This window comes from Onychomys torridus, chromosome 1 (assembly GCF_903995425.1).
Source record: "Onychomys torridus chromosome 1, mOncTor1.1, whole genome shotgun sequence".
Taxonomy (NCBI): domain Eukaryota; kingdom Metazoa; phylum Chordata; class Mammalia; order Rodentia; family Cricetidae; genus Onychomys; species Onychomys torridus.
The window spans coordinates 103422741-103436182 of record NC_050443.1 but is presented as its reverse complement, the minus strand read 5'-3'; the positions used below and the strand labels follow the sequence as shown (position 1 = coordinate 103436182).

The 13442-nt window shown below is 50.2% G+C and overlaps 1 protein-coding gene across 1 annotated transcript in view; it reads left to right on the top strand.

The window, feature by feature from the left end:
- Gtf3c1 (general transcription factor IIIC subunit 1) overlaps positions 1–13442 on the top strand; it is a 67817-nt gene that overhangs the window by 49334 nt on the left and 5041 nt on the right. Inside the window, exons 25-32 of the mRNA XM_036191732.1 lie at positions 1133–1275; positions 2790–2871; positions 4409–4521; positions 6973–7035; positions 7751–7844; positions 10134–10306; positions 11129–11416; positions 12312–12571. Coding sequence (XP_036047625.1) covers positions 1133–1275; positions 2790–2871; positions 4409–4521; positions 6973–7035; positions 7751–7844; positions 10134–10306; positions 11129–11416; positions 12312–12571 — 1216 coding nt within the window. The remainder of the gene's footprint in view (positions 1–1132; positions 1276–2789; positions 2872–4408; positions 4522–6972; positions 7036–7750; positions 7845–10133; positions 10307–11128; positions 11417–12311; positions 12572–13442) is intronic.

Here is a 13442-nt window from a genome sequence, read left to right as displayed (position 1 = left end):
CCAGCCAGAGTTCCTGTGTTTCACATTCCCACAGCACTTCATGACCCCTGGCTCTGTGTTTCCTGCTGGCATGGAGTGCAGCAAGGCATGAGCAAACCCGTGCTCTTGATAGCGGCCAACAGGATATGAGCCCCATGTCGATTGGGTCAGGGCCACTGCAGGAAGTGATATCAACAAAGAGAGTGGTTCTTAAGGGCTGATCTGTATCCTGGTCACCAGCATACCAACCAGGAGAAGCCAGTTAGGGCCCGTGTTGCTTTTTCTATCCCTGTTCTGATCCATTTGTCTCTAGTGCTTGCACCCCACCCTTTCCTGATTTCACCTCTGTTTTTCCCTAAGGAAGATGGAGAGGTGCCCATTACCATCCTGAACTCTGTCTGCTGCTTCTCACATGGCTCCTTATTACAACACTGGTGGTCAGGAATGCCTCCCCTCCTCCATCACCTGCCCCCCACTCCTCTCTAGAACTTGGTGGCATCTTGTTAGCACTGTTAGGAAAATCACCTGTCTTTAACACTTTCCTGTGTGTTGTTTTCTGACGTGTTCCAAGTTTGCTATCATAGTTCATTCTGTTTCTTCCAGTATATGTATTGGAAGATGATGTGATATAAGGCAAACAGTACAGAATGCCTCTGAGAACACAGAATGTATCAGTCTTTAAAACTCTCTCTCAACAAGTAGTTGTATGAATAAATAAAAAGACAAGAACTGGAAAAAAAAAAACAAAAACAAAAACAAAACAAAAAAACACAACTCTCTCTCTACCCAAGGTGATGCACACCTTTGATCCTAGGAGTCAGGAGTTCCCTGACTGCCCAGAGAGGACCCTATTTCAGTACCAAAAGAAAGAAGCAAAACTCTCCCGAAGCACATTTACCATTCTCTTAACCTTACCTGATCCTGGGGCCTCCCACAGTGCATGCCAGAAAGCACAATCCCATACAATGTTGAGGACTTGTCCTGTTTTTCTGTACCCAGGTCTCACTTGGTGTAAGTAGGCGAACATGAGCTGAATGCTGTGAGCCTCCCTGAGGAAACAGGCTCCTAGGACACACTCATTCCCAATCCTTTCTGTTAGCTGTCCTGAATATGAGCTCTGCAGGTACTAACTGTCACTCTGTGTTTGGACTAGGTGAAAGGACCATTTGTCACCTGGCAAGTTGTGCGGGACATTTTACATGCTACCTTTGAAGAGTCTTTGGACAAGACATCTCACTCGGTTGGACGAAGAGCTCGCTACATAGTCAAGAATCCCCAGGCCTTTATGAACTACAAGTAAGCCACATTTGCAGCTGGATCGTGCCAGCCCTTATTCCAGCACTTTTAGCTCCTTTTCTCCCCTTTACCCATCGTCTTCAGACTCGGGTGTGGCATCCAGATGGAGTGTGATAAGTACAGTGGCTGTCCAGGTGTTGGAATCTGTGCACTGTGCACATGAGCTTACAGATCACCTTTGGGAGCAGGCGCTGAGTGAGGCTCACTGTGCATCTGTCCTGATATCCCCATGTGTGGAGGGCAGGGACTAACTGGCACTGCTGTGATCAGAGCAGTCCTAAGAACTTCACAGAGCTCACTCTTGGGAAAAGAACACAGACCAAAGAACACCGTATCCCCTTGGCAGAACTGGTTGTCCCCAAGTCCTTCTGGGTGAGGCCCAGGCCTTGTAGAGACAACAGGTACTTAGGAATCACAAAGCATCTTCTTGGCTTCAGGGCTGATCTACTGTCTCCTTACAGGCCTTCAGGCCCTTCCACAGCTTCCTCCACAGGGGACCAAGGAGGGAAGGCCAGAGAGAGTCTGTGGAGCTGGGAGGTGCCCACAACATGCCACCAGTGCAAGAGTTGGATAGGGTGGGAGGCAGGGAGAGAAGAATGTCCTGTAGTGTTCCAGTTTCAAGTTGGCCAGGGCACAGTGATTGTGCACTGCTGGTCACCTGCAGTCATCCAGGCCGCGTCCACATTGCACGCCTAGGGCCTTCCTTATGTGAAGCCACTTCTGCTTATTTATAGAATGTTCTTGTTTCCTACCTGAAAGAATTCTCTGAAGGAAAAATGCCCACCTAGTCCTGACTCTTCAGAAGAGGGAACCTGTCAAGAGGTGTGTCAAAGTGGTAGAGAGTTGTCAGGGAAGGAAGTCTGAGGCTTGGGCTCTCTGCTCCCAGCATGCCCTGGAATAAAGGAAAAAAAAGGGGTTCCAGAGTCAGCAGGCCTGGGGTCCTGTCCTCCTGTGTCCTGGAGATGAGGTCATTTGCTCACCCAGCAATAGGGTGATGAAAACCAAGGACAACTATCTCAGCCCAGGCCTCTCTGTTCCCTGACAGCAGAGATGGCAGACTAGCTGGCTGGGCCTTTGATAGGCTTGTTTCTCCTTTGCTTCCCTTTGGGCAAGCCAGGTTTCACTGCCCTCACAGAAATGGACAGGCTGGCAGGGGGACGGCAGTGCTGTGGCCAGGAACTCTGATAGCAGATGGTGCTGTACAGTAGTTTAAAATTCACACACACACTTCTGTTGGTCCTATCCAAATCCCTGTGATATGGGGTAGGGCTGAGGGAGGATGGCATTGTCCTCAGTCTCCCCATGGAAGATAGAAGTCAAGATGGAAATGTGAACCTTGACCAGCCTGCCTTGCATTGGGTGCATGCAGCTCACTGCAGCGTGCTCATTCCCCAAAGCTAATTGTCCCACCAGTGCTTAGGTAGATCATAACTCTCAGCGAGCTGGCCATCAGCTCCCAGCATTCCAACAGAGGAGGGTGCAACTTCAACAGCACTGGACCTTCCTTCCCACAGGGTCTGCCTGGCAGAGGTGTACCAGGATAAGGCACTCGTTGGAGATTTCATGAGTCGAAAGGGTAACTACGAAGACCCAAAGGTAAGTCCCATGGAGTGGCAGGGCCCAGTGCACTCTGAAGATAGGTGTTGAGGAACTGGCTAGCCCTCAGGACCCTACAAACATAGTCAGATTGTCCATGCCTAGAACCATTGGCCCTGACTCCAGGCATCCATTTTAAAGTTGACCATGTATGACTAGGTGCTTTCAAATGCTGTTGAGCTTGGGGCCTGTTAAGAAAACAAAGCAACTCTTTAGAAATTGCAGGCAGAGACTTTTGAAAGCTGCTCTGTGGGTTTACGGTCAGGTGGGCCAGATGGTATCTGATAGGAAGGAGGTAGCTGCCCGGGCCCAAGTACTTCTGCCCTGGCTCAGAGTGTATTGACCTGCTGTCAGCCATTTTAGACCCTGCTATACCCATGTCAGACCTGTTACTAGGGAAGCCCAGGGAGAGGGGTGTGTCTGCCCCTGGAACAGGTAGAGAATGCCCTGGCCTTCATCACATGGGCCAAGGCTTTTCCCAGGTGAGGAAGGCATGGGCCTACAGGGGTCTAAGAGGGCCAGGAATACTGAAGTGCACACACCAAGCAAATCCAGCCTTGTGAGGCTGAAGACCTCGCCTGTCATATAAACTGTGGAAGAATAGAGAGCTAGATCACTGGGTATCCAGGCTTATCCTATTCCGCCTCACACTGTCAGTACTGAGTTAGAGTAATCACCAGAGCTCAGCTCTCCATCTTGAACATGGAACCTCTGGACAAAGTTCCAGAAGCTCCCAGCAGACCCTCATACAGAGGCTGAGGTGACATGAATGGATTGGCACACTGGCTCATCCTAAGAGGCCAGTCACCACATCAAACCAGAACACCTCTACTAATAAGAAAGAGTGGTACTAAACAGTCAGTAGGCATGTCTGCCCCTATGAACTTTTTAGAGGTATCTACTCTGGCCTGAAACTGGGAAGCTTGGGCAGCCGAGTGGACACAGTAAAAGGGAGGGGTGGGTACAACCCCTTGGAGCACAGTGACAGCCCAGGTGTGACAGGGATTGAGGCCTACCCGGCCCAGGGAGGAAGCCAGTCTTCTGTGATGGCATGCATCCCAAGCTTTTCGCTTCCCTGGGCCTGAGCTCTAGGGAAGATGTGAGGCCGAGTGGAGGCTTCTCGGATAGGTCTGCATGAGGCGGCAGGCCACAGGTGAGCAGGAGGGCCTGGAGCAGTTGGAGAAGTCAGCTTACACAGGACAGCCAGGGAAAACCAAGCCAAGAGAAAAGAGGTAATAGAGCAACGTGTGCCTGGCAGCTAGCATGTCCATGTGCATGGTGGGGACAGTGCAGGCCGTGTTTGCATCTGCCCTCAGCCTGGGGAAAGTGGGCTCCAGTGAGAGCTGTCGGTGCCACTGGACCCCATGGACTCCAGAGTCCTGGCCTAGCAGTGAGAGTTCACCACTCAAGTGACAGGTGACTCAGGATAGGGTGTTTGTGGGGCATGGCTGTCAGAGGAGTTTGCTCACAATGTCCTTGGTGCTTGCACAGCCTCCATCCCATGGGAAGGTGTAACATCTAAGCTCTTGTCTTACAGGTTTGTGCCAAGGAGTTTAAGGAATTTGTGGAGAAGCTGAAAGAAAAGTTCAGCTCTGGCCTGAGGAACCCTAATCTTGAGATCCCCAACACACTGCAGGAGCTCTTTGCCAAGTAGGTGTCTTGTCCTGAATGGGCAGAGCCTTGCACTCTGCAGGTGGGTAGTAGAGATTAGCAAGCTGGATGGTGCCTGCCTGGCTGTACTTGGCCTTGCATTGACCCTCCGAGGACCACCTGATGTCAGGTGACCTGAGGCCCTGCACGTCCTGGCACCTATGTTTCTTCTTCCACTGAGGCCCTGCTGCCCACCTGACTAATCCAGGCTCTATGTTGTGTGTGCTTACTGCTGAGTTTGTCCATTTCCTTATTCGGAAACTAGAAGATGGAAGGAAGGAGAGGGAAGCGGGTGGCTATAGGTCCCAGTGACCTACCTTAGGGCTACAGCCAGGTGTCAGAACAGCGGCATCCATCCTGCACAGCTTCAGTCCTAGGGAGGCACAGGCCACTGTCCCCAGACCAGTGTCACAAAGCAGGGCCAGGGTCTATGCTGAGTGGCTCTCATAACAGAGATTAAGTTTTTGGCTCGCCACTTGTGTGGAGGAACATACTAGTATGAGAATAGTTGGGGAAGTTGGAAAATCTGAAGGGGCATGAACCAGGCCTGTTTCCACAGCAGTATCCAGATACAGATCCCTCTTCCTCCATCCTCATGGAGACACACTCCTCCCCATCCTCAGAGAGATACCCTTGGCTCTCAGTGTTTCATTTGGGAATCATACTCTAAGGTTCATTTAGTAGTGAATATAGTGTCCACTGTTAGAGACTTCCATGGTAATTGCCCTTTTTTGTATATGGTGGGACAGATGTGTGTAGTCCAGGCTAGTCCCTAAGTCTGAGCATTCCCCCTGCCTCAGCCTCTTGATACTTAGGATTATGGGCATGTGTCACCACACCCAGCTGTAGCTGTTTTTTGGATTTTGTTTTTATTTGGCAGTAAAGCTCTGTCTATAATTTCCATGCATGGATGTGCGGTTTATGCTCACTCTTGATGGTATCTCAATGTCTGTGCCCATGCTTGTGGTTCATGTTCCTACACATGTGAATTCAAACAAGAGGCTGCTTATAATCCTAGATGAAGACAGTTTTAAATTTGTAAAAGCAGAGCTCTAAACACTTAGAGGAAAAGTGAGTGGCGGATGTGGCCGATAACATTGACTTTGACCTTAAGTGCTCTGTGGACCGGGCAGGATGGAAGAGACTCCCATGCCCTCCCCATAAGATGAAAGTGGAATTTTCTGAAAAGGGGCTTTTTCTGTCAATAAATTTTAGGTAAAATTTACCATTGCAGAGTTGAGGTTTTTTACTTTACTTTTCTGAAAAGCAAAGGAATGACTTGGTGAAACCTGAGGTTTTAACAGTTAGTTCCATGAATTTATATTGACTTCAATTTCATGTAAAGTGATATTGCATAAAATTCACAGAAAAGACAGGAAGTGTTCTGATCTTCTGCCATCAAGATCTTTGCTTATTTGTAAGATTTATTTATTTTTATCTTCATAGTACTGAAGATTAAATCCAGGACCTTATACATACAAGGCAAATGCTGTACCTCAGAGCAAACCCCCAACTCCTCAATTTGTTATTGGTGGTTTGTGTTTGTTTGTTTATTTTGAGGCAGGGTCTTACATGTAGCCAGGCTGGCCTTGAATTCATACCCTCTCACCTCATCCTTCCAGATACTGTAGTACAGGTGTGCAGCATCAAGTCCAATTTACTCATTTCCTGTAGGCAGATGATAATGGTATATACTTATAAGATACATAATATTATATGTAGTATGTTAAGATCAGTAAGCACAATAAATCACTAAAACTCATTCCTCATCCTCACCATAGCTTTCCATCAGTTTCATCCCTCTGCCTATCCGTCTTCCTGCCTTCAGCCTCATAGCACCTTCCTGTTTGGTTTCCATGAGTTCAGACAGACCTCCAGCACCTACATAAGTGCCAGGTGATCATGGCAGCCTTTCTATACTCACAGCACAGGAGGCAGAGATGGGATCCCTGAGCAAGCTGGCTGGCTAGACTAGCTGATCAGCAAGCTGCAGGCTCCTGTGAGACCCTGCCTCAATAAATAATGCAGAGTGATTAAGGAAGATACTCAAGGTCAGCCTCTGACCTCCACACACATACATTTACACATATGTGCACTTGCAACCTACAAATAAGCAGATGCACCACACACCCATAAACACACAGACCTTTCTTTGCGTACTTTTCCACGTTCCTCACTTTGCTTGTCTTCTGCTCACAGTGAGCCCACAGTTTTACACCCTCTGTCCCTGCCTATCCATGTGTGCCAACCATGCTTTGTAAGAGGACACTGACTCTCCTGATCCTCAAGTCATAGGTATGGACTTGTTTGATGGGTGAAACCTGGTGTGGTTTCTGTGTGTGCTGAGTTCGGCTTGTGCAGCCCTTCAGCAACAAGTATCCACCGTGAGCAAGTGCCAGCTCAGTGGAAGGCCACCCTGCCCCACCGCATACTCTTCTGCCTCCTCTGCAGATACCGAGTGTTGGCAATCGGAGATGAGAAGGACCGTGTCAGGAAGGAGGATGAACTTAATAGGTAAGCTCCTTTTCTCAGCAACAGCCTCGGTACGGAACCTAGGGCCAAATCCAGCCTGCCACCTGCTTTTGTGAAGAACTTTGTAGAACACAAGCCATGTTCATTTGATGTGCTGTCTGTACTGTTTCCTTTCTATGCTGAGTGGTTTTACTAGAGCCCATGGGGTCTGGCCCTTTACAGAGGAAGTTGGCCAAGGCCTAACCTCAGATGTCACCCACCTGCTCTTAAGTGAGCTCAACCCAACAGAAAATGTTGTGGGTTTTTTTTTTTTTTTTTCCATCCTATAAAGAAATATTCATCTGGATTTTAGACTATAAAGTAGTACAAAGTGATCCTTTTTCTCATTTAGAGTCAGGGAAAGAAAAAGCTTACTTTTACTAGCTGGTAAGATACTTTTGTTTGTTGAGACAGTATCTTACTCTGTTTGTCACACTGGCCTGAAACCTGCTCTGTGGGCCAGCTTTTCCATCTCGGCCTCCTAGTCCTGGCGGACATCTAGCTGGGAACAGTTTGTTGTTGTTGATGTTGTTGCGAGACTTGAACAATTAGTAAGTCTAGGAACTGCCTTTTACTTTGGTTTTGTGACTACGTCAGCATTCACAGCACTAAAGTGGGATTGAAATGTCTTAACTATCTCTCATGTGTGCACTTCCCCTCTCGGGCGGTTGCTGTGGGCCAGCAGCCTCCTGCAGTCTCCGTACTTACTGTGTTTCAGTGTGGAGGACATCCACTTCCTGGTGCTACAGAACCTGATCCAGAGCACACTGTCCCTCTCTAACAGCCAGTCCAACTCTTGCCAGTCCTTCCAGGTGGGTGCTGCCTCCTCAGCACAACAGGGCCCTGAGGGCCTTAGGGAACCAGGGCTATGTGGATGCTTACTCTGCCCTTCTCAGCTGTGGGTCTCGGGGACCTTGAGTGCCTTTCATTCTTGTTAGTTTTGACTTGTGTATTTATTGCTGCTATAATCAAACCTAAGGCTTCCTACATGCTGTACAAGCACTCTAGCATGCCAATTCCAAGCTACTGAGGGCTGGGGCCCCAGTAAGCCTGGGCATCCCTGGCTCTGGTTCTGACTCAGACCCTGAGCCACTGTCTGGTCTTTCCCTGTTGCTATGATAAAGTATTCTAATGAGCAACTTAAGAGATGTCAAGGAAACAAGAGCTTGAGGCACATTGCATCTACAGTCAGAAAACAGGAATGGTGCTTGCTGAGTTTGCTGCTCAGATACTTTTCAGCAGGATCATAGCCAGGGAATGGTGCCACCCATAGTGGGCAGTCTTCCCACCTCAATTATTGTAATCAGTATAATCCCTCCTGGGCATACCTGGAGGTCTGCCAGGTGATTCTAGATCCCATAAAGTTGATGACACCAGCCATCACAGCCCCCCTTTGTGCTAGTGAGTGTCCTGCTGGGGCTGCAGACACCTGGAGTGTGTTGCCCACAGAGGCCAAAAGAGTGAGTCTTGTCCCTGGAATTGGATTTGCAGACAGTTATTAGCTGTCATGTGGGTGCTGGGAATTGAACCTGGGTCCTCTGGAAAAGCAGCCAATGCTCTTAACCTATGTCATCTCTCTGGCCTGTTTTTTTGAGATAGTCTCACTATGTAGCCCTGGCTAGTCCAGAACTCACAGTGTAGATAGGCCAGCCTTGAATTCACAAAGGTCTGTTTCTCAAGTGCTAGGATGAAAAGTATGCACCACCATGCCTGGCAGGAAGATGCTTTTGATATTTTCCCTTGGAGCACTACCTTGGCCCTAGGCATTGAGCGGCAGTGGACATGCCTCCGCAAATCCCTAAGTGTCATTAGATCTCTCCAGCTCTAAGTCACCTGGTACAGTTTCTTTCCAAAAGGACACCTAGGACCCCGTATCTGAGAGTGCCAGCCAACACTCACTTGTTTCCTGGCAGCCCCTAACTCTCTTTGGCCTTCTGCACGGTTCCAAGTGAGAGCCTGGTTATTGGTAACACCTGTCCCTTGGCCTCATGAGTATTCCGCAGCTGGAGAACATGAAGCCCTATGTAAGCCTGAACAGTAGAGTATACAGTGAGGTAGAAGTCCCAAGATCTCAGCCATGGCCATACCAGTTCTAATTGTTTAAAAAGAAAGCCAAAGATATGTCTCCTGCTCAGCAGGGAGCCCAGGCCTGTGAGCTCTCAGCATCCTGCTTGCTTCCTCAGCCCCAGAGAAGAAAGTAAACAGCCACCAGCTGCTCTTCCACTTCGCTTCCATCTAGGCTCAGATGGAAAGTGTCTAAGAAAGACCACCTGACCACCATCCCCCAGAGCAGGCAGGGTGCTTCTGTGGCTCTCAGGAGCCAGCACTGAGGACTTAAAGGGCCATCAGTGACGACCAAGGGTCATACAGTACCCCTTAGGTTCCCCTGCAGTCTAGGTTTTCAGAAGACAGAAGGAATGGGCAGATACTGCAGGCATGCCAGACAGCTACAGGGATACTTTCCTGTGGCAACCTTGGCTCTCAGGATCCAAGTGGATGAACCCCACTGTCTTGATCCAGCACACAGCAGCAGGTGTTTGGAGGATGTGATGGACCCAGCAAGTTCTCAAGAGCAGAAATCATAGCCAGCCAAGCCCCAGTGCTGGCTGCAGCTTCTACTCCACTTCTGTAGGGAGGAAATGTGAAAAACATTGCAGCCTCATTCTCTCTGCCCCATACAGTTTCCCCCGGGCTCTAACTGTGCACACCCAGACCTGTCAGACAGATTGCCTAGAAAAATCAGGGTTGTGTGACCCACACCCCAATGGCCACCTGGCCCCATGGCAGTGAAGTTACTCTCCTCTCTTGGTTTCACTCCTACCTCACGGCAAGGCTTCGGAGTGTCACTTAACTGCCTCTGTGCACTGTGACTAGGAAATCCCAGGGTCAGTACTATCCAAGAGCCTGTCACTTAACTGTCATGCCTCTGTGCACTGTGACTAGGAAATCCCAGGGTCAGTACTATCCAAGAGCCTGAGAGCCTCTGGGAGACATTCAGGCTGGTCAGCTGAACCAGGTTTCCTGGCTTCTTGAAGTTTCTATGCTGCTATGCCTGGCTCCCCTTCTGGCCAGGCACCTCACCCTGCAATGTGCTATTACAGATCTTCCGTCTCTACCGGGAGTTCCGGGAGCCTGTACTAGTGCGGGCCTTCATGGAATGCCAAAAGAGGAGCCTGGTCAACCGGCGCCGAGTCAGCCATTCCCAGGGTCCCAAGAAGAACCGTGCTGTGCCCTTCGTGCCCATGTCCTACCAGCTGTCCCAGTCATACTACAAGTGAGTGTCCTCAAGAGCAGAGGGCTTGGTCCAGGATGCTCTCTTTCTGCCTGTCTCCTATGTAGGAGTGCTGCCGTGAAGCAAGTAAAGGAAAGGTAGTTTGAAGTTTTGTAAGCAATCCAGGTAGCAATGCCCCTGCCTAATGGGCTAGCCTCATCCCTCCCCCATTCAGCTCAGGGCCCTTTTGCACCACTTGTGCCTTGTAGGGCTTGGCAGGGTACCCTCAGAACCTCTCTGTACCACCAGCCTCTGATTGCAGGTTGGGGAAGCCCCTCATCCAGGCATGTCATGCCAGCCTCAAGTCAGGGGGGGGGGGGCGACATTTGGACATTAGATGATTCCACCACTAGTCCTTTCGGCTTCTTCCCATTCTAGGCCCTTCCTTCTCCCAGGTCCTCACCCTGAGGAGCTTGGGCTCCTTTGCATCAGGGGAGGGTGAAGCAGCAAAAGGCATGGGTGTGGTCAGCAAGTAGGGTACAATTCTTGGGTCCCTGCTTTCTGGGCTTTTGTCAGAGAACTGGCCTCTTACGTCTGCAGACAGTGAGATTAGACATGCGTGTCCTATCAACGGTCACAAAAGGAGGTTCCTCCTCCTTGGGTTGCCAGCTGTTGGCATGAGGTGTTGCCAGGCCTTTGGCATAGATGAACTGGCCCCACCTTGGATGTACAAGGTGAGTGGGGGAAAAATGCCCCACAACACTAGTCTGTAGCACTGTTTTCCATCACAGTGGGCATGAGCGCTTGGTGGGGCCCAAGGGTGCAGGCCAGCACAGGCTGTAACAGCAGCTCTTCAATAGCATCTTCTTTCTGCTTTGCCTACAGGCTTTTCACATGGCGATTTCCCACCACCATCTGCACCGAATCCTTCCAGTTCTATGACATACTCCGGGCCGCCAGCACACTGGACCAGCCTGATCATTTTTCCTTCAAGGACTTGGATAACAGTGACCCTTCAAGTGACCTGGTGGCATTTTCTTTGGATAGCCCTGGAGGATACTGTGTGACAGCTCTGGCCCTCTTCTCCCTGGGCCTCCTCTCTGTGGATGTCAGAATCCCAGAGCAGATTGTGGTGGTGGACAGCTCCATGGTGGAGAGTGAGGTCATGAAGAGGTCAGAGCCCAGAGCAGCATGTGCATGTGACTCTGGTCACAGTTTAGGGACACACAGATTCTTGAGCCACTAGGAGTGGTCATTTCCTCTCATTGTTGTAGTACTGACAGGGTACTCAGTCATCTGGTCTGAGTGTATGGTCTATGTACATGTTCTCGTGGGAGTGTGCACATGGTCTATGTACATGTTCTCGTGGGTGGGCGTGTGCACATGTGAATGCAGGTGCAGAGCCAGAGGTTGAATTGGGAGCCTTTACCACTCTCCTCATTTTTTGAGACAGTCTCGAATTTCTTCTCAACTCAGCTAGACTGTCTGTCCTGTGAGCTCTAGGGATCCACCTCCGCAGCACTCGGATTACAGACATGCTACCATCCCAGCCTTTTGTATGGGTGGTAGGGATCCAGGCTCAGGTCCCCATGCTTGCATGGCAAACACTTTACTGACTGAGCCATCTTTCCAGCTCCCATCAGGTTTTTTTCATTAGCAAACATGACTTTTGCTGCTTTGTATCTAGTGGGTGTGTGGGACTTCTGCAGAGGGGGGCTGGTGTTCCGGGATCTTGCTGGGCCCGCATCTGTCAGATGTGTGACTAGGATTGGCAGGGCAGTGTCCAGTGAGTTACGTGCTGGTACTTTCCAGGGCTAGAGGAAGGCTGCTGAGAAGGAAATGGCCCAGGCACTTTACTGTGGCAGGGCTGAGCTGGGCCTTCATGGGAGGTTTGGATGGTGACATAGAAAAAATGTCTCAAGTTGAGACACATGGTGGTGGGGAGAGGGCCCCTGGAGTGAGTGGTGTCCGTGACAGCTAATTATTGCTGTTCAGTGAAGGCAAAGATGGCTGTGTGGCAGGTGGACTTGATCTAAGTCCAGCCACCTAGTTGTCTTCTCTTCTGCAGCTTGGGGAAAGATGGAGGCTTGGATGATGACGACGAGGAGGAAGACTTGGATGAAGGTTCAGGGGCCAAGCGCCAGGGTGTGGAAGTAAAGGCCCATCAGGCTTCACACACCAAGTACCTGCTGATGAGGGGTTACTACACAATGCCAGGAGTGGTCAGTGCGCGCAACCTGAACCCCAATGACAGCATCGTGGTCAATTCTTGCCAGGTGAAGTTCCGGCTGCGCAGCACCCCTGCACCCACCCAGCTTGGGCCCACTGGTGAGTGTCCTGCCACAGTTCAGCTGTGGGGAAAGCCTGAGGCCCCTGGCCAGACACACAGTGCTGGAGACATGACGAGTGGCATTGTTGTTGATGGCAGTCACCTCATTGGGCCTGCCCATGCTTCCTAGCTGAGCTCCTTTGTGACACCTCCAAAACCTTGAGTCTCATCGTTTATGGCACTGTTGAATCTTGTCCTTTGTCCCTTTGCTGTCCAAGATGGGACATCAGCTCCATTGCCACCACCCACCTTCTTCGTGGTGGAGGAGCTCTAGGGAGTGCTAGATAGCTTGCCATGGAATGGGAGTGGAAAGGCCCTGCCCTTGCAGCCAGCTGACCTTTGTTTGGTGAAGGAAGATGATGTTCGCTATCGCTGGCACTTCTTTCTTTTTTAATTTATTTATTTTGGTTTTATGAGACAGGGTTTCTCTGTGTAGCTTTGGAGCCTGTCCTGGAACTCGCTCTGTAGACCAGGCTGGCCTCAAACTCACGAAGATCCGCCTGCCTCTGCCTCCCAAGTGCTGGGATTAAAGACCCAGCTGTCACGGCCACTTTTTATGCACTGTCAGAACTCTCTTTTTCTGAAGTTTGAAGCAGGCAAAAATACAGTGCCAACCTGTAGGTTGTTGTCTCAGCTAAAGAAGCTCTCCTGGATAGAGAGAAAACCTGATTGCATGGAAGTGGTCCAGGGCATCACTCAGGGCTACAGGGTGGCGAAAACATGAGCTTTAGGAAGGGGTAGCTCAGTACAGCTGCAGTGAGGCTGCAGTCCGGCCCAAGTCACCCACGTCACCCACCAAGAGTCTGACTCTAGGGCCCAGTATGTATGTCCCCGGAAGATGAGCCATGACTCCTTGGGGAACAGTGAACT